Source organism: Nomascus leucogenys, chromosome 9 (assembly GCF_006542625.1).
Source record: "Nomascus leucogenys isolate Asia chromosome 9, Asia_NLE_v1, whole genome shotgun sequence".
Lineage (NCBI taxonomy): Eukaryota > Metazoa > Chordata > Mammalia > Primates > Hylobatidae > Nomascus > Nomascus leucogenys.
The window spans coordinates 1,831,753-1,852,868 of NC_044389.1; the positions used below are offsets into that span (position 1 = coordinate 1,831,753).

Here is a 21,116-nt window from a genome sequence, read left to right on the forward strand (position 1 = left end):
ATAAATATTTCACCTAGTAGTTGCTATTCATAGACCATGTTCAGATTCATGCAACCTTCGACCTTTCTCAGGAAAATGATTTCACAGACATATTTAAATTGTTAGGCAACATTTATTAATTAAAAATAGGTAACACAATTTTTTATGTTTTTCCAAATGCTAAATTATGATATAAAAACTATTAATCAAAAAAATTGAATTCCTAGATATCCTGACTTTCTTCTTTGTAATAATCCTGCCCATGTGTTTTGACAATAAACCATATTTAAGAGGTTGTTTGCTTTGATTCTCTTTCCAGTAATCAAGATTAATTTACAAAGCATTCATCAATTGTTCTTTCATGTGACTAATGGATATCTAATTATCAGACAAAGCCTTGGCCACCATTAAGGTTTAGCATTTGCCAGTGACCACTATAAAACTATGCAGCCCTTACAGAGGTGAAACTCATTGATTGGACTGGTTGGAACTGTGTTATTGTCATTTAATACAATAGGTCATAGAGTTTCTACTTGGTGAATTGAATTGTTAGTTTTTAGCATTTGGTTGACTCATGTATTATATGAGTGTAAAATCCATGATATTAATAATGTCAGGGATTATCTGTTTATATGATTCTCTCTTACCAGAAGAAACTTTAATGTTTTCTAAATAAAATAATGCTCTTTCTTAATGAATTTATTTACAGATGATACTCTCAGCATGGATCAGCGCCTCCTTAAATTAATTCTGCAGAATCACATATTGAAAGTAAAAGTTGGCCTTAATGAGCTTTACAATGGGCAAATACTGGAAACCATTGGAGGCAAACAGCTCAGAGTCTTCGTATATCGTACAGTAAGTGAATCACAACAAAATAAAAAGTCTGTCAAATGACATGTAAAATAATGCTGTTTCAATGAATATTTCACAGAATTTTACGAGTGTGGTTCTAACAGCAAATATTCATAGAAGCATCAGGGAACTGGGTAGCTTGGGTGAAAAGACTGTGAGCAAAGTCCACAACAAGTGCTATGTATTCAAAACTCAGATAGATAATTTGCATGTGTTTCATTATGAGTAACTTTCTGTTCTAGAGCATCAACTATTTTAAATTCCAGAAAGCAGTAAATTTTTTAAAATAAACTTTTCCTTTGCAGAGTACTTTAAAATTTACAAGGTAATTCTGTTCTCTGCCTACACACCATTTTTCTTCATGATGATTGTTTGCAATAAGAAATAATAAATGTTTTACAAGGTGTTGATTAGTCTCTGCATTGGCTACACATACAGTGTGTTAGCACTATGTTGTCTCTACTAAAATGTTCTTCATTTCAAAACATTTCATTATAATGAATCAAATATGCAAGGTGATCTTATACTGTAAAATAACCAGTCAGCATCTGAATCTTTTTTGAATGGCTTTCAAGATAAACTTTTATTGACACATAGAGATTTCTGGACTCTATAAAAGGGTCTTACTATACTTTTTTTTTTAAGAGACAGAGTTTCACTCTGCCACCCAGGCTGGAGTGCAGTGGCACAATCATAGCTCACTGTAACCTTAAACTCCTTGGCTCCAGGGGACCCTCCCACCTCGGTCTTCTGAGTAGCTAGGACTATAGGTGCACACCACCACCCTGGCTAATTTTTTCATTTTATTTTTCTTGAGACAGGGTTTTGCTATATTTCCCAAGCTGGTCTCAAACTTTCAGCCTCCAGTGAACCTCCTACTTTGGCCTCCCAGTGTGCTGGGATTATAGGCATGAGCCACTGCACCCAGCCCTAACGTACATTTTGCTGCAGGAAAATTTATAGAAATATTGCTTATCAAAATTACAGTGAAACTAATGGTATGTTCAGTATTTGTCCAGATAACACGTACAGCTACAGCTAAAAGACTTCACAGGAAGTCAGGCATTACCTAGAACTGAATCTGGCACATGTCAGCAGCTCCCTGCAGCTACAAAATTCCAAACATTTTAAAGTATGCATTAAATGTGCTGCACTTTAAATTTTGTATATACAAATATACTTGTGTGTATATATATGTATATATATATATCACATTTGTTCAAAAAGCTATGAATACGTCAATGATTTGACTTACAGTGATGAATAGGGTCTTACGGTCAAGAAAATAAAGTAAATATTTGTGAAGATCACTAAAAGCACTAAAGTGAGGAAACCTTACAGATCGTGTTGACCAAAAGAGGGTCTGGAGAAATAGTTCAAATCTGAATAGAAATTATAAAAAATGTAGAAGTGGGATTCCATGGAACTTTTGTAATTTACTGACAAAATTACCTGCCTGATCCATAGGGTAGCTTGACTTTTAATAAAATACCTGGCTAGATAAGAAGTGCCTTGTGAGTTTGTGTGAGTGATTGAAAACAGAGGAAAGAAGCTGTTCCTGTGGTCTCAGACACCAGTCAACCCCTCAGAAGGGCCGATCTGGAAACTTAATTATATAGTTACATCTATATGGGAAATTTCAAGCAAGGAAAGTGACACCCCATACCTTTCTTTCCTTTCCTAGGCTGTCTGCATTGAAAATTCATGCATGGAGAGAGGGAGTAAGCAAGGGAGAAACGGCGCTATTCACATATTCCGCGAGATCATCAAGCCAGCAGAGAAATCCCTCCACGAAAAGTTAAAACAAGATAAGCGCTTTAGGTAAGCCTATTAGTGGCACCTCCACAAAGAATGAGAGCTATTGGCATATTTTCGTTTCATAGGCAGTATCCCAAAAGGCATTCCGTCTCCTATATGGTTGAAAATGGAATTTAGAATAAAATGTTCGTGCAAGTGTTTTCAAAATTGATACATGTTTTCACTGCTACTTGCTGGTAGACCATGATATGATTTCACGTGTGAAAACAAATCTAACAAGCTAAACTACTTCTTGACGTTTTTCTTTTAATTAGTTTTTAGAAATTGATGGTATATATAGCAAAGACTATTTTGTAGAGTATTACAAGACAAAAATGCTTCTTTTTTGTTATGTGTGACCTTGTCAAGTTTTATAGGATGAAATCAGATGAAAAAAATTAAAAATTATATTGCATATTTCAATCATTTTTCATGATAAAGTTTTTAACAGGTAAATTGTATTTGAAACATTTGAAAATGTATGAGCAGTTCTCTCATGCTTTCCACAATACATGGATTCTATTCTATTATATGCACTGTAGGTGACCATACCTAAATCTAAATCTGACAAAATACATATACATTCTTCCCACTTAGCACCTTCCTCAGCCTACTCGAAGCTGCAGACTTGAAAGAGCTCCTGACACAACCTGGAGACTGGACGTTATTTGTGCCAACCAATGATGCTTTTAAGGGAATGACTAGTGAAGAAAAAGAAATTCTGATACGTAAGTAGAAGTGAATTCCAGATATTTTTCCTTTCGTGTCAGGATCTCACTTCTTTCTCAAGCTTTCCTGTCCAGATGTCTGCCTTAAAAATGCCCCCTCTCTGGTATTCATGGCTAGCTTTAGTTTCTTTTTATTTCATCCACTTGGGATGTGTGGAGGGTCACTCAGTAATGTTCTTAAACTGCTTACTGTCATGTTGTTGGGCTAGATGTTCACTTATGTGGTTTATATTAAAGACCATGTAATTAGGGGACAAAGAAGAAAACAGTTATAATTTAGAAAATAATTAGATTTTTTCTCCCAGTAAGTTGGGTTCTATTTTGATTAGGTTAATTGAAATGACTCTATGTTTTGACATAGCGTCGATATCTACTTGAGAGAATAATGACATTATGAGAAAGTACAATATGGAAAAAGATAAAGACTAATAAGTGTTTTGTTTCTTAGTCCTTGTCTATCAAAAAGTCATATTATTCAATAAAAATAAACACATATTTTCCCCTAGGGGACAAAAATGCTCTTCAAAACATCATTCTTTATCACCTGACACCAGGAGTTTTCATTGGAAAAGGATTTGAACCTGGCGTTACTAACATTTTAAAGACCACACAAGGAAGCAAAATCTTCGTGAAAGAAGTAAGTTGTCTCGAATGAATTTATGATAGTGTTCATTCATCATTATTTATCTAAATATTCATCCTTAATGAAATTTCCTCATTGAAATTGCTTCCTATTTTGATAGGTAAATGATACACTTCTGGTGAATGAATTGAAATCAAAAGAATCTGACATCATGACAACAAATGGTGTAATTCATGTTGTAGATAAACTCCTCTATCCAGCAGGTTTGTAATTATTGAACTCATTGATAGGCTAAGTCTTTTTTTAATATGAGCCTCGATTTTTATTTTATGCTTTCTTACCAAGATTCATTTAATATTTCTCTTCATAGACACACCTGTTGGAAATGATCAACTGCTGGAAATACTTAATAAATTAATCAAATACATCCAAATTAAGGTACTAAAAGTTACTTGATTGATTGATTGATTGATTGATTGATTTTGAGATGGAGTCTCGCTTTGTCACCCAGGCTGCAGTGCAGTGGCATGATCTCAGCTCACTGCAAGCTCTGCCTCCTGGGTTCACACCATTCTCCTACCTCAGCCTCCCGAGTAGCTGGGACTACAGGTGCCCACCACCATGCCCAGCTAATTTTTTTTGTATTTTTAGTAGAAATGGGGTTTCACTGTGTTCGCCAGGATGTTCTCAATCTCCTGACCTCGTGATCCACCCTCCTCGGCCTCCTAAAGTGTTGGGATTACAGGCGTGAGCCACCACGCCCAGCCTAAAAGTTACTTGATTTATTTCTAATATGTAGAACACATATTACAGGTTTAACATAACAGTCTAGAAATGTAAGCATTAATAAGTAAATATATGCTGGGCTTGGATTGCTCTTTGTTGTTTATGTACCACTGGCCCACCTGTAAAGAAATGACATCATTTCTTCGTGGTTTTGTTCAACAAATACCTATTAAAAGCTACTCAGGACCAAGTATTGTATAAAGTGTTATGAAAAATATGTATTTAAATTGGACATGTCTTTATTCAAAAAGTTTATGGTCCAATTTTGAAAAATAAGATGGTACACAAATAACTAAAATCTTTGTATCACTCAATACTTTCACTGCAGAATATAAAGGAAAGAATATTCACTTATAAAAAATTGTCACTCATCACAGATTAAAGGGAATGGAATATTTTTCTTCTTTTTCAATGTAGGGTAAAAGTAGCAGGAAACATAAAATTGTGTTTAATAAATATATTTAATTTTGGATTAATTATTCTATACTTTTTAAATCTCTGAGTAATTAATCCAATGATTTTTATGCCCTCTGACCTGATAGCATTGAATTGGAAGACGATTTATATGAGGACTTCACTTCTATTAAGTGTAATAATAGCTTCACTATTTTTACTTTAATAAGAATTAAAGTGGTGTCATGGTTTTGTTAACACAACTATCACATTTCATGTTACTAAATATAAACATTTATTTTCAGTTTGTTCATGGTAGCACCTTCAAAGAAATCCCTGTGACTGTCTATAGTAAGTATATAATAAATGTTGGCCACATGTGTGGCAAGGTATGAAAAAAGAAAACAATACATTTCTTTGTATTTACAGAGAGTATTGATAATCTGGTATTTAGAATTCCAAACTATGGCCAATCTCATTTCACTTGAAAAAAGGCTTGAGGTCTAGATAACCATCAACTCCAATGAATTTCTTCCCCACTCATTGGAAAAACAGAAATGATATGACATGAGAAAGACAGCAAAATATAATATTAGCATGGCAAAGAGCCAGGAAAAAGAAGACATACAAAGGGAAGGAATGGCGAAAAGACCCTCTAGAAATATCTAAAAATTCAGATGTGTGGACACAGAAATGACCTTAGCAAAGACTTGTTGTTCACGCTACCCTCAAGCCCTGAGCTATCTAAGGGCAGGCTGAGAAGCACGTGTTGAAGAATACCAATGTTTATAAGGTGGCAGTTCAAAAACTCTCCATCCAAAACTGGACAAAGGAACAAAAAAATCTGCCACGTGACAAATCTAAAGTTTCCAAATTCCAGGGCTCTTTGATCTCTGACACTACCAGATTATCAAAATTAAACCTCTACTACTTAACAATGATAAAGGGTACTTCATTCTCATAAGTGTAGTTAGTAGGATATCTTTTCCATCATGGCTTTTTCTTTGTTTATCTTTTCTCTCTCTCTTTCTTTCACTGTAGCTTTCAAGCAGAAATTCTTTTCATTTTGTTTTGGCTCTGTAATTAAACACTCAACATGTACAAGTAGCTAAAACATTACTTCAATACCCACGTTTATTCTGGCTAGAAAATCATTCCATTTTATACCATGAGCATCCAGTTATTTAATTAAGAAAATTTCCCTTAAGATTTATACTAGATATGGAAAAGGAGTAAAACCAACGTAAGGAGCAAAACAAAATGTCTGCTGCTCTTGTTGATTTCAATTATATAATAATTACATGCAATTCCAGGATCAGGCCAGCTCAGCACTGTATTAAAGATTTAATTGGAGTAGTTATGATTCATCATGGGAATACAATCTTGTAAAAAATATGTTTTCTGAAAATTAAGCAATACTTATGGGCTCTATTCATCAGACATGTTATGTCATCTTTCTTTATCAAAGGTATAAATATATACATATACATATATATATATACACATTTCCACTACATTTCTTTAGCTTTCCTTCTTTATCCATGTTAATTTCACTACTTTCTATATATGTGAATGCAATATCTTGATTACAATGAGCAAAAATATTATAATTATTTTCTGCTACTAAATTGCACCCTCACTCACAGAGCATAAGCTGCATTTTATTAAGACACACAAGTTCAATCATCCTTCCCTACCTACCTAGAGGCCTTGAAACAGCTCTAACATTTACATTTCAATGCAAGATGTTTCTTTTACTCCTCTTTAGATGGTATGCTGTTATTAAGAAGTATTTTACAATAGAAGCAAAGATAAATTAAACCAAATTTTCTATTTTTATATTTCGTTGTTGACTTGTTTCTAAAGTTCCTTAATTTTTTGCTGCATATTATCCTCATCCCCAAAATAACATCCATTTTAAAGTGTATAGTTGAGGGGAAGGATGCTGTTTTTGGTATAAGTTGTCAAATGTGGAACACTTGACCTGGAGAGGGCCAAAATCAATATTTAATCCTCAGACCTTCACCTGTCAAAACTAAGTCTGCAGAAAATCAAGATTGAAATGAAAACTACCAACCAACTGAACATCCAAAACGTCAAATTCCTTAACATGATGTAAAAAATGTAAGCTAAAAGTAATTAGTCCATTTTGATAGTAGCAATAGAGAGCCCTGTGTATTCGTATTCCACCTTCATGGAAAGGTTCTTCTGGGGCAAGACCACCTACTTGAACACACAGATTTGTTTTATTTTAGAGCTTCACAATTTGAGATCTCAAAATACAAAACTTAATAAGGCTAAAACACAGTCTCTATGAAGGCTAAGAACCCACATTAATTCAAAAAGTTGACACAGCTAAACATCTTACAAGCATGAGGTGAGAACTGCAGAAACCGAAGCTGTGCTCACCGCTCACCTCTGCTGCCTTGATGTGATCTGGATGCACAGTTAGCTTCAGTGTGGCCTGTTATCTAACTGAACCATCTTTCAAGGCTTTTCACTAGAAATGACAAAAAGCCAGTTGCTCTGGCTGTGTGGCTTCAGAGGCACATTTCCAGTCAATCAGTAAAACCAAAGTCAACCGAATAGTTGACTGGCATTTAATTTAATTTACTTTTATTATAGATCCAGGGGAGTACACATATAGGTTTGATGGATGGATATATTGAGTAATGCTGGGGTTTGGGCTTCTAGTGAGCCCATCACCCAAATAGCAAACACAGTACTTAGTTCAAAGACTATTATCTTACTTAGGTAGATGACACATGTTTAAAATATATACCTTTAAATTAAAAAAAAAGAATAGTGATAACAAAGCTGAAAATTGAAGACATTTTAGCCTATAACTTAAATACTGATCATATCATGTTGGTTGAATAGAGCTCATGTCTGGCTGGCTGAACTTTATTCTTACTTTTAAATATTCTGAACTATGTTTCATTTTTTCCTTTCTATGTCACTGTTATCAGATGCATGAAAAACATTTTAAAAGGCTTTTTCTTTCGTTTTTTCTTTTAATTGAGAAAGAATCCAGCAATGCAATTTAAGATATTATGAATTGCATGACATTAATCATATTTGTCTTCTGTTGCAATGCAGCCAGTATTTTCAAGAAGTACAAAAGAAGGTAAAGCGCTTTAGTGGTACAATTAAAAATTACAGATTTCTAGATATAATTCCTCACTTTGTGAGTATATATTTCACTAGATCAAATTCAAGTCACTAGACTTCAGAGTTCAACACCTGGACATCAGAAGATATTATATTACACACCATAAATATTTCCTGTATCTGACTGCCTGAACGTATTACCACATCCTGTACCTTAATATCCTACAGAGACAAAAATGAAAAGGAAAAAAAAAAAAAAAAAAAAAAAAAAAAACCTTTGTTCAGGTTTTTATGTAAATATCTTTCATGTTCCACTTTCTATACTTTCAGCAACTAAAATTATAACCAAAGTTGTGGAACCAAAAATTAAAGTGATTGAAGGCAGTCTTCAGCCTATTATCAAAACTGAAGGTAAAAATCAATGTTATACATGGTTCCTTTTATTGTAAAAACATCCGTAAAAATACTGATTTCTATGAATGTATCTACATTCTTTTAAAAACTAACATGTTAAATGTTATATAACCAATATACCAATGGCATGCTCATGTAATTGCAGAATGCGGAGTGCAAATTATTTAGCAAAGTAGATGATGCATTCCTAATATTTTCAGTACATTTGCTTGTACTTGATTTAATTTGAATCTAATTGGCATTGCATTAACTTAGTACACAGATACTCACTAAACAAATACATCATGAGTTATTTTTTTTACCTTAGTCAGACTCCTTCAGTCTGTATACTCTTTATATTGCTTTGTTTCCAATCTCCCACATGCTCTTTTTTATAACAATACAAGAAGCTCTTCCAAAAAAAAAAAGTATAGGCATTTTTCATTCTGTAACCTATGATAGCATAGAAGCTATGTTTACTGAAAGCTTTTAAAATTACAACCACATATGAGATATTTTTTAATTAGACCATCAGAATTATAAAACAAAATGAGTAGTTTATGCAGTAAATTGATTTTTAAAATACTTAATTCCAGTCCTGAACATATTCTTACATGCAGACATGCATATTATATATATGACATATATATAATACACACACACATACACACACACACATTCTCTCCTGGTGTTTCAGACTAGAACATTAAATAAGCATTTACTTTTCTCTCTTCTCCTACTACGTATGTTAGCCAACTTCAACATCTTTGATACTACTTTCATTTCATGTATTTTAATCCAAGGATCACAACTTAAATTTTTTAAAATTTCCATGTATAAGCATCTTAATGTAGCAACTTACCCAGAGAAAAGAACTAGTTATTTTCTTTGTGCTATAAGAAAGCTAGAAACAGTCTTCCAAAAAGAGAACAGATTATATCTTTGATCGAATCTTTGGGAAACTATAATTTTAATTATGTTTGGTTTTGCTATTTCTTTTGGTGGTTAGAGAAGGTAACTTCTTGAATACTTTTATCTATATTTTTTAAAGTAAGCCATCAATTTAAATTTATACATTGAAAACACATAGGTAAAAACTTATTTCCTAGCTAATTAGTTATCTATATTAGTATTCATTCTTGAGACTTAAAATTGAGTTATTCCTTGAAATCTATCCTTGTTTTTTTTTGAAAAAACAAAACTATCATTATAGTTATTAAATCGACTTTCTATAGTGATGAAGAGAATGTGGTATTTTAAGAAGAAATTAAATCAGAAATTTTTGTTGAAAAATGTTCCTTGATCATTGTAATGAAATATGACACAATGATCTTTGATAATACAATTGATTTTAAAATCAAATCTTGTCCTGTTTTAAAAATCAGATTCCCTAAAATTTTGCACTATAATTGTGCACAGCTTCTTTACCTATTATTTATATGTGCCAATGTTCTTATTTTCAAAGATTCTTCTCCTTTGAAGCTTCTTTATTCAACTCATTTATCTCCTAATCTTTGTCAGTAGGATTCTATCCTACTAATCTTTACTCAGTTAAGGTCACACTGGAGTGTCATCTCTACATGGCTTCTTCTTATAAAGGGAACATGGATGAAAAATGGAGTTGTGTCGCCTACTCATTAATAACTTGAGTTCAGAAATTACACTCCTGTGTAGCATAATGAAGGAAACAAATATTTATCTTAGTAGTAATTTGCAATGGTCCAGCTTCCAAGATTGCTACTGGCATTTCCTTCTTATTGTTTGAACGATTACAGATTTATTGATGACTGTTAAATTCTTACTAAATAAATTAAACTCCAGGACACAATTTTAAGGTGTCTCTTATAAAAGATACATAACAGCATTTTGGAATTAAGAATAAATCAGCTAAAATTCAACTCAACAAATAGTTATTGAGCAGCTGTTGTGCTGGGTACTTTCTGAGGTGTTGGGAGTAAATAGGAAAACAATTTTGAGAAAATCTCTTCTTTCATAGAGCTTAACTATAAAAGATGTTTCCAAAATTTCAGTTTGTCTTTTCTAAAGAAATATTGATTTAGATATTTTATTAACTCATTTTTGGTTCTTAAATTCCTTAGGCGTCCTTTCGTTTGAAGTTACCACACCTTAAAAACCTGGCTTTATGTTTTGTGCTCAATATCCCTTGGCCTTATATATCAAATATTATGGCATGAAATACTTACGGTTTCAAAAAAATTTACTTCTATTTTCATTATTTTGGATTATTCTAGGCTGGTTTAGTTTGGCAATTATGTACATTGACAATTTCTGAACAAGCAAAAAATAAATGCTCTCAAAGATAAGCAAGCAACAGTTGCATTCCACTACTGAAGGCTATTACAGTATGAGTTAAATGTACTGAACTTATTTTTCTTACTCCTCTGTGAAACGGTCTTAATTAACTAATGTAGTAAGCAGCTTTCTAACCTTCAAAATGATTTTCTGTGGTAGCAAAATCATTTTGCAAGTCAAATGCAACACTAGTTTAACTTTTGCATTTGAAGGACTGTTTAACTATTAATTGGTTAATTTTGTATCATTCCCATACAGAAGGTAAGTACTCAAATTCTTTTCCTCATAAAACCTGACATTCAGCATCTTAAAGGTAGGTATACATTTGGTACTTTCTCATATTCACTCCTATACCCACTAGATCAAAAATATAAGGTACTGAGTGATTTTAAAACTTAAATGAAAAATTTTAATAAGGAAAAAGTAATAGACAATATCAGTATGATAAAGTGGGATCTACACCAGTTATCAGAGAAACACAAACGTGTACATACTGCATGATCTGGAAAGTGTAGCCACATATAATATTTTGCATAATCATACTTTATAACTACCAATAAACAGATGGATTTATCCATCTGTTTAAAAGCTTAAGCAGATGAAAGTAACTTTAGTAGCACATCAACAGACTAAATCATTTGTTCTCATAACTCTTATCTAATTTGAAGACAATGAGAAATATTTAAAAGTGATTTATTTCATAGAGCCTGAAACCACTTTGACATTTGAGTTGAGTAACACCGAATGTTGAAATAAATGTCCTATTCCGGTAAATTTAAAGGACTGTTTTAACATGATAATTTGTCTCCTAAAATAACGTCCCAGGACCCACACTAACAAAAGTCAAAATTGAAGGTGAACCTGAATTCAGACTGATTAAAGAAGGTGAAACAATAACTGAAGTGATCCATGGAGGTGCGTTCCGTATGTTACCTGGGGCCGACTACCTTCGCTGTGATTATTTTGAAATAGTGTTGGTTTAGAAATATTGAACATCTGATATTTTCTCTTTGTTCTTATTTTATAAAAATTGTGGGAATTATTTTCTCAGCTATGAGTTCTTATTAGCTGGTCAGAAATAAAACATAGTTAGCTTTTAATGGATCTAGTTGGAATTAATTTATCTATTAAGTCACCAGGCCCAACAAAATGTCGTGATTTTTGCATATACAAGTGAGGACTGTGGAATAAAATTGTAACACTAATGTCAGTATAAAAGGAAATATTAGAAACAGTAGGAAAAAATGACCGTTGTATAAGTCTCTGTCTAATAAGCCACTCCACTACTAGGATTTGCGATAGGGCTCCCATTCCAATGATCTAGAACTCCCTGGATTCTCACTAAGTATTTATTCCACATCCAGAAAACAAGTATGACATGGAGAGTTAGCAATGTCAAATGGCTCTGTCTCGCAACCAAGATTTAGGACATAGCTATTACATTTTAGATCCCTATCGATATGATTTTTTGGGGATGTGTTCTAAAAATGTTCATGATTGAATCTTAAATGGTAATATTTGTAGAAATATAGTTACTCATTACAATGTCTAGCTTATGGATGTATAGTCACAATATGAGGGTAAATCAAATGCATTTGTATTCCCCTGCTTTTAGAGCCAATTATTAAAAAATACACCAAAATCATTGATGGAGTGCCTGTGGAAATAACTGAAAAAGAGACACGAGAAGAACGAATCATTACAGGTAGCCATTAATTCCATACATGGATCTATGCCTAGATTATAAAGATCAAATTATAATCTCCAAATATAAGAATCATTAAAGAAACAAGCCATTTTCATGGTGATTACTAAAGTTACTTCATATTTTTGCAGATATAATATTATTCTAAATATGTAATCTATGTTTTACTCTGAATTGAAAATTTGTAGACAAATCTAAAAGCATTTGTTTTCATTACATGTATGCATACATACATGTAATATGATATACCATTGATATGATATACCATTTTCACTTTACTGTTTGTTAACGTGTTAGAGGACCTTAGAAGAAAAGCCATTTCCTCATTTGAGTTTCCATTAATCTTAAGGTCTGTACATCTGCATGCCAAAATAGAAGCAAGTTCATACAAAGCAATTGATCAACAATTTTAGTAAACCTCATATCAGACTTCCAAACTAGAATCCAGTTGGCCTAAATTAGCCTAAAATTAGCCTAAAATTCTTAATTCAGCTATTCTTTAAGTATTTGTTTAAACAATTAGTGAGCAAGTATGGCTTGTGCCACCTATTTAGGAAATAAAATTTTATTGGAACACAGTCTTTCCCAACCGTTTATATAGTACCTAAGGCTGCTTTCACACTGAAGTATCAGAGTTGAACAATTGCAACACAGACTACATGGCCCACAAGTGTAAAATACTTACTCTCTGTCACTTCACAGAAGAAGTTTGCCTACTTCTGTTTTAGACCTTTCTCATTGTCCTTCTCATAGGTCCTGAAATAAAATACACTAGGATTTCTACTGGAGGTGGAGAAACAGAAGAAACTCTGAAGAAATTGTTCCAAGAAGGTCAGCATTTCTAGGAAAATAAGAATGTGACTTTACCTAAGCTATCCATATACAAGTCTCAAATAATCTGTGAGGCATTCTACAGGTTTTCTACTCTATCTCATTCTATTGTTCATTTCCATACCAACAAGAAAAAAGCACAAGAATAAGGAATTAAGCATAAATGGCAGTCATATTTGTTTTTTTATGCAGTATTTTGTTCAACAACTTTGTAAGAATATTAGTATGTCAGAAAACAGCACTAAAAGTTGTGAAAGAATCGAGTGTTGGACTGGAATTCATTATTGGGCAGATGCCATTATTTATGACATTAAGTCCGCTGTCTTTATTTTGTTATATAAACCAATTTCTGCTATAAATATATATCCTCTCAGAGGTCACCAAGGTCACCAAATTCATTGAAGGTGGTGATGATCATTTATTTGAAGATGAAGAAATTAAAAGACTGCTTCAGGGAGGTTAGTAAAAGGACGACGACTAACCCCCTTAACAGGTTCTAGTGACTGAGTTCAACTTTTTAAAGACTGAGAAGCAGATTTTTTCTTTTAATTAGGTTAAAAAAAAAGACAACATCCCCTGTTGTCTTAATAGATGGATTGGTTCAATGGTAGTTAATAGCTATGAAGAAATGATTACTAGTTTAAACAGTCTTTAAAAAGTTCTATGGTATAAAGTTTGGGGAGCAATGAATATTTTTTTTGCTTTGATTCAGATAATTTTAAGGACCTTTTAAGTATGTGAAAGGGAAATAATTGTTAAATTGCTAGTTGTTAAACAAGCCCAAATTTGATATACTTTTTATATTTAAAAAATTATATTCACTGCCCCCATAAGAGCAATCAAGGCATGTCTTTAAATTCTATGCATACATATAGCCAAAAATAGTGCATTTAGTAACATCCTTTTCCAAAACTATATTCTTGGGAATGAATATCTGTTTCTTCTAACAGTTTGAGTGATAATCTATACCTGCAGATATAAATTATTTTGCATTTAAAATTAATCTTAATCTTTTATGGAATGTTCTCTGTCTGTGGCATTAAATGAACCTTAAGAACAAAAAAAAAGAATTCAAAATCTTACATGAACCCTGCATAGTAATTATTCAAAGATGTTGTGTTTATATAGATATATAATTTGTATCATTGGCATTTGAATAAATAAATTTATACTTCATTTTTGAACAAGGAAAGTATTAAGCTGAAAAATTATTTTTGTGAAATATGTATTTAAATTCTTTAGAAAAATCAAATAGGCACTTTGAAATATACTATTAATTGAGAAACATAACTGAAGTTTGATGTTTATCCAAAACACAGCTTTTCAGCTTATACTTTTTAAAACTGTATCACTATGTCCAAGAAAATGTAAATTATCTTGAGACTTTCTATATTTTTAGCAATTATTATTTCTATATTCTGTAGTTGAATAAACGTAAAATCTCTTAAATAGTATTTAGAAACTTGTCAGTCATAGTTAAAACATTTTTAATTCAACCAATGATTGAATTTTCCCTCAATAGAAATATATATATCTGAAAAATACAAGTTTCCTCCCAGAATTCTAAGAGTACATAGCACAACAGAGCCATAACGGAACCAAAGATTCCTGTAGGATCTAACAAAGAATTCACTATCTACCCCTAAATGCTCAACTGTCTGCTGGGAAAAAAATCTAAGGGTTTGAGGGAAGAGACAAACACATTATGAAGACTAAATTGAATTCTTTTTTTTTTTCTTTTAGTCCTTGCCATAGTAAGCAGCTTTGTAGAATGTTAGTGCTTTTCAGGGAATCAATAAATTAGTAGCTGCATCAGTTTATATTGCTTTAATTCATTTAGGCTTAAATTTCAGGTAAGTATATTTTCTTCCCCTTTGATAAGCCCCTGTTATTGAGGCCACTATGAAAAATCCAGTTAAATACTAAAGAATTGCTTCAGCCAAGAAAATATATAACTGCTACAAGTTAAGTATATGACATTCAATTTTTAGTTAATGAACTCTTTTCTTAGCTCTTGTCTCTGTTCATCCCAGAAGTTTATTCCTTTAGTTCCCAGCGTATGATCTCTCTACATATCTGTAAGGCATCAGTTTTCACAATGCCACGTCAACTATTGTAGAATTGTGAAAAAACAAAAAAACATATAAAGTTTTTATCAAATCATTTCTCCAAGGTTTTTCCTTTTGTAGGAAAGACACTATATGCGGTAGAATTACTAAGACCAGCATTAATTGGACATGCTTGTTTTCTATTTTCCAGCTACCTAAAACCATCAGGTCATTACTGAGTCACAAGTATCCCCTTGTCTAGATCCTAAAAGGCATTGATAAAAGAAGATAGTAAAGATTACATTATGTAAGACTTTTTTTTTTCAAGGTCTGGCCAATTAATACATATCTGAACCATGCTCTTCAACTCAATAAGTTCTACCTAAAACTGAATTTTCTATCTAAACAGTTCATAGTGTATACATTGTGATACATGTAGTACATTTTTGTACTTTTGATCATTTGAGTGTATTTCTCAATCATTTAAGTCATGACTATTAACATGGCTAAGTGGTACTTTGAGTACTGATGTTGTGATTTGTCACCGATATACTTCCGAGACCTTAACTGAAAAAATTTCTCATTAAATGCATAAAATTTTTGTGCTTGCCTTAGAACTATGCATTCTGAAATGACGCAAACAATTAAAGGAGAATAACAGACTATGTCGAAAGGAACAACAAAAAGTCATTTTTGAAGGTTTTCGCAAATCTGCCATGTAAGAGGTTAAGATTTGCAACCTCTATAGAGAATAGTAGATCGAGTTGCAGGTCTGCATTCAATCTGAGCCCCAACTCAACCCCAAATTAGTTGACTCTTTTCTTGCCTGTTTCCTTCATCTGAAAGTGAGGATAGTAATGATACCTACAGTCTAAATGAGTTAACATATGACAAGCTCTTAGAACAATGTTCAGCACAAAGTAAGCTGTCATCAAATGTTACTGTCAATCATCAGTTGACATTAACATGGTCAATTAAGTAATGTTTCACACCCAACTTTAAGTTTCCATAGTCATAGCCATGGAAACATACAAAAAACAAACATGCAAATAAAATGTCAAAATAATTGAACTGAGTACTTTGCATGCTTTAGGAAATAAGATGTAGGGTGGTTCCTTGTGCCAACATATTCAAGTAATTGGTTTATCTTCCCATGTTTTGCTGCTCTAAACATGATCTAATATAACTCTCATTCATGTTGACAGAACAGAAAGCTGCTAGGAGCAAACCTGTTTTCTACACATTAATCAAGCTGTTCTTTCAAAGTATTTGCTTGACACATTGAACGTTTTTTATTCTGGAATATTATCGTAGCAAAACCTCATTAATTGGATTCTATCAAAATTATGAAAGGAAATCTGAGTGAGCACACTTGTTTTGAAAAGAAATTGGTAAATACTTCTATGATGCAGTTTTAAGTTATACAATTAACGGCTATTTGGAATTTAATAAGTCCACTATAAGCAATGTGCCTGCACACCAATTAAAGGTTGGATCTGTCTCTTCTTGACAATTTTTTAGAAGCCATTATTTTGTTACCAAATGAACCTGAAGTTAAGAAATATTTATACTTACATCTATTTGTATCTATTGGAGAATATTTCATAATTCAAACTTCGCTGTTTTACACAGACTTCTCCCCATTATCCAACATAATGAGAGTTTTCTATTGTTCTGTATTTTACTCTAGTATTAATGTGGTTTTATAAATGATTATATGCCTTATATTCTGGGGGGAAAGACATGTGAAAATGTGCTAAGTAGACAGAAACAGAATATGTAAGTTTTTTTGAATGTTATTTCTCTTTTAAAAAATTTGCTTGGTGTCACATAGCCAAAACTATTCACGGTGACAGTTTCATTGCTTACTTTTTATATGATTTCAGCGAATTGAAAACATGTATATAATAGAAAAAATTGGACTTCATGCTGAGTATAGATGATACGTATAAAAGAAGTCAAAATTTGGAGAAAAAATTTAAAAAGATAAGTAGAAAAATGAAGTAACTGTAGAAACCATATTTACTCTTTGATCTCAAATGCCCAAAAACTGAGTGAAAATGTGAATTTAGGCCTACCAGGTAGTCTTGTCAATAAACTAAAAGAAAAACAGGAGAATTGAGAAATATGTTACAACTATAACAACACAAAACAGCAGTTTTGAAACACTTGCAGTTCTTAAATACGAAAGCTTTTATTAGTTAATTTTTAAAAAAAATCTCATAGGATTGACACTGAATCAGGTTGGGGGGTGGAATAAGGGTGATGGCATATTCTTCCTGAATTACTTATTATAACATTTCTAGAATCATTAGGTCAATGCTACTTTGTTGTCCTCATGTACAATAAAGGAATCGCAAATTGATCTTAGTGATAATTTTACAGAGGCATACATTGCACATAGGTATGACTGCAGAAATGGGTAGCTAACTCTGGGAAGATACTTGTGTTAATCTTTATATGACATTTAATAACCCTTCATCATAAGGCAATGTTTTTTACAAAAAGTTGAAGAAATCATCTAAGTCATTTTGCAAAAATGGCACATTACATGGGGCTCCAAAATCCATAATGAAACAATGTGTTTTGCAACTAAGAAACATTCATTAAGATATATGGAAAACAGTCTGTCTACTTGTCTTTTATCAAAAAATGTGAAACTCTGAGGATCATAAAATTTACTATTAAATATAATCTTCATGTTTAAGTGATACTTATTTAAGACTTTACACTGCTTTGCTTAACCATGGTCTCCTGTCTGATTTTAGCCATAATTGCAAAGTATTTCTAACTACAACAATTTAATTTTAGACACACCTGTGAGGAAGTTGCAAGCCAACAAAAAAGTTCAAGGTAAGTGTATTGGCTACAGTAATGTGGGTATATGGCCTCTGTTGTTACATGAAGAGAAATCAAACAATAGGAAAGTATTTTAAGGTATTTTATTGAAACTTGTTATCGATCAGAGAGAAAAGCTAGCCAGTTTTGATGAAAAGCATTTTGATAACAATCAGAAAATAAATTTCTCATGTTCTATACTATCAGAATCTAATAACAAATATTAAGGGAAAAGTCAACATACTCATGTAAACTGCTAGGCATATTGAACCCTTGAGATAGACTCAAGTGTATAATCTCCATCATATATACATATATATATATATGTAGTGTTTTGTATATACAAGTTAAGTATACACATAATTTTGTGTATATAAGAGTTAAGTCAAAAAGAAATTGTTGAATATCAGAGATAAACAAATGTAGATTGCAGGTGGACCTGAATCCTTAAAAATGTTATTATGTGAGACGATGCTACAGTTTCAGATATAAGTAAATAAGAAATGTATATATGCAAAAAACCATTAATATAGCTTTTTAAAAAATGTTCATTTAAATGTGTAGATTATATATTTATATATCACATGTGCATTACAATTTATTTCATAATTACACTATGTGAATTTGCTAATTCCTCCACTTAAGTTATCTTACATTCTGATACATTGAGAGAGCAAGAATTTCCCTTGTGGAACCTAGAGTAAATTGCAAGCTTGGAATTACAAGTTTGGAATTTCTGGGTTAATTACATCCTAGTAGTCAAAATAAGACACAAGGCTTATCAATGCTCTATAGGAACATCTTACTTTAAACCAATCCAATATACAGACCTTTGAAAGTAAAAGATCAACTGCACAGATTTTTTTTTAACTAAAGAATGTATCAGTAAATCTATGTAAATATCCAAATTCACACAAATTTTCTAAAGAGTTAAAATTATTAAATTTCAAATTAGTATTTTTATATGCTTTTGATCAAAATATAATATTTGCTTCACCATAAGTTGAAGATATTAAGAAAATATAATCTAAGGTTTATTACAAAAAATAATGGCCTCTGATAGATATACAGAGAATAATATATTCTTAAATTTTAAAATTTCCTAACATTTACAGTCTATACATTCTTCTTTCTTTCTAATTAGGATCTAGAAGGCGATTAAGGGAAGGTCGTTCTCAGTGAAAATCCAAAAACCAGACAAAAATGTTTATACAACCCTAAGTCAATAACCTGACATTAGAAAATTGTGAGAGCCAAGTTGACTTCAGGAACTGAAACATCAGCACAAAGAAGCAATCATCAAATAATTCTGAACACAAATTTAATATTTTTTTTCTGAATAAGAAACATGATGGAAATTGTGTAGTTAGCCTCCTGTGGTAAAGGAATTGAAGAAAATATAACACCTTACACACTTTTTCATCTTGACATTAAAAGTTCTGGCTAACTTTGGAATCCATTAGAGAAAAATCCTTGTCACCAGATTCATTACAATTCAAATCGAACAGTTGTGAACTGTTATCCCATTGAAAAGACGGAGCCTTGTATGTGTGTTATGGATACATAAAATGCACGCAAGCCATTATCTCTCCATGGGAACCTAAGTGATAAAAATAGGTGCTCGGTGTACAAAACTTTTTACATCAAAAGGCTTTGCACATTTCTATATGAGTGGGTTTACTGGTAAATTATGTTATTTTTTACAACTAATTTTATACTCTCAGAATGTTTGTCATATGCTTCTTGCAATGATATTTTTTAATCTCAAACGTTTCAATAAAACCATTTTTCAGGTATAAAGAGAATTACTTCAAATTGAGTAATTCAGAAAAACTCAAGATTTAAGTTAAAAAGTGGTTTGGACTTGGGAACAGAACTTTATACCTCTTTTACTGTAACAAGTACTCATTAAAGGAAATTGAATGAAATTAGTGTTTCTTGAGTTTTTCTTTTTTTAACTTTTAAGCTCAGGGGTGTGCAGCCATGTGCAGGACGTGCAGGTTTGTTATATAGGTGAACATATGTCATGGGGGTTTTTGTACAGATTAAGTTATATAAAGAATCATTAGACAGCCGGGCTCAGTGGCTCATGCCTGTAATCCCAGCACTTTGGGAGGCTGAGGCAGGTGGATCATGAGGTCAGGAGATCAAGACCATCCTGGCTAATGTGGTGAAACCCCGTCTCTACTAAAAGTACAAAAAATTAGCCGGGCGTGGTGGCGGTCACCTGTAGTCCCAGCTACTCAGGAGGCTGAGGTAGGAGAATGGTGTGAACATGGGAGGCGGAGCTTGCAGTGAGCTGAGATAGTGCCACTGCACTCCAGCCTGGGCGACAGAGCCAGACACTGTCTCTCAAAAAAAAAAAAAAAAAAAAAATAGCCAGGTGTGGTGGCACATGCCTGTAATCCCAGCTACTCGGGAGGCTGAGGCAGGAGAATTGCTTGAACACAGGAGGTGGAGGGTATGGTGAGCCAAGATCGTGCCATTGCACTCAAGCCTAGGTAACAGAATGAGACTCCTTATTTAAAAAACAAAAACAAAAAAAGGCTTACTGCCCAAAGCAATTTACAGATTCAATACTATTTCTATTAAACTCCCAATGGCATGCTTCACTGAACTAGAAAAATAACTATTTTAAAATTTAGATGAAACCAAAAGAGCGCCTGAATAGCCAAGGCCATCCTAAGCAAATAAATAAATAAATAAATAAATAAATAACCAATGCTGGGAGAACCACATTACTAACATCAAACTAT

At 32.5% G+C, this 21,116-nt stretch overlaps 1 protein-coding gene across 8 annotated transcripts in view; it reads left to right on the plus strand.

Annotated features, from left to right (window-relative positions):
• POSTN (periostin) overlaps window positions 1–20,291 on the plus strand; it is a 35,908-nt gene extending 15,617 nt beyond the window's left edge. Inside the window, exons 10-23 of one of the 8 annotated variants that reach the window (XM_003270289.3) lie at window positions 689–837; window positions 2,519–2,655; window positions 3,229–3,359; window positions 3,866–3,996; window positions 4,103–4,205; window positions 4,313–4,380; window positions 5,427–5,472; window positions 8,563–8,643; window positions 11,764–11,853; window positions 12,554–12,643; window positions 13,397–13,474; window positions 13,849–13,932; window positions 18,334–18,375; window positions 19,505–20,288. In XM_003270289.3, coding sequence (XP_003270337.1) covers window positions 689–837; window positions 2,519–2,655; window positions 3,229–3,359; window positions 3,866–3,996; window positions 4,103–4,205; window positions 4,313–4,380; window positions 5,427–5,472; window positions 8,563–8,643; window positions 11,764–11,853; window positions 12,554–12,643; window positions 13,397–13,474; window positions 13,849–13,932; window positions 18,334–18,375; window positions 19,505–19,542 — 1,268 coding nt within the window. In that variant the 3' untranslated portion in view covers window positions 19,543–20,288. Of the gene's footprint in view, window positions 1–688; window positions 838–2,518; window positions 2,656–3,228; window positions 3,360–3,865; window positions 3,997–4,102; window positions 4,206–4,312; window positions 4,381–5,426; window positions 5,473–8,562; window positions 8,644–11,763; window positions 11,854–12,553; window positions 12,644–13,396; window positions 13,475–13,848; window positions 13,933–18,333; window positions 18,376–19,504 lie in introns of all 8 variants that reach the window. The other 7 variants (XM_030818504.1, XM_003270288.3, XM_003270291.3 and 4 more) reach the window with 7 other exon arrangements.
• The last annotated feature ends 825 nt before the right edge of the window (window positions 20,292–21,116 follow it).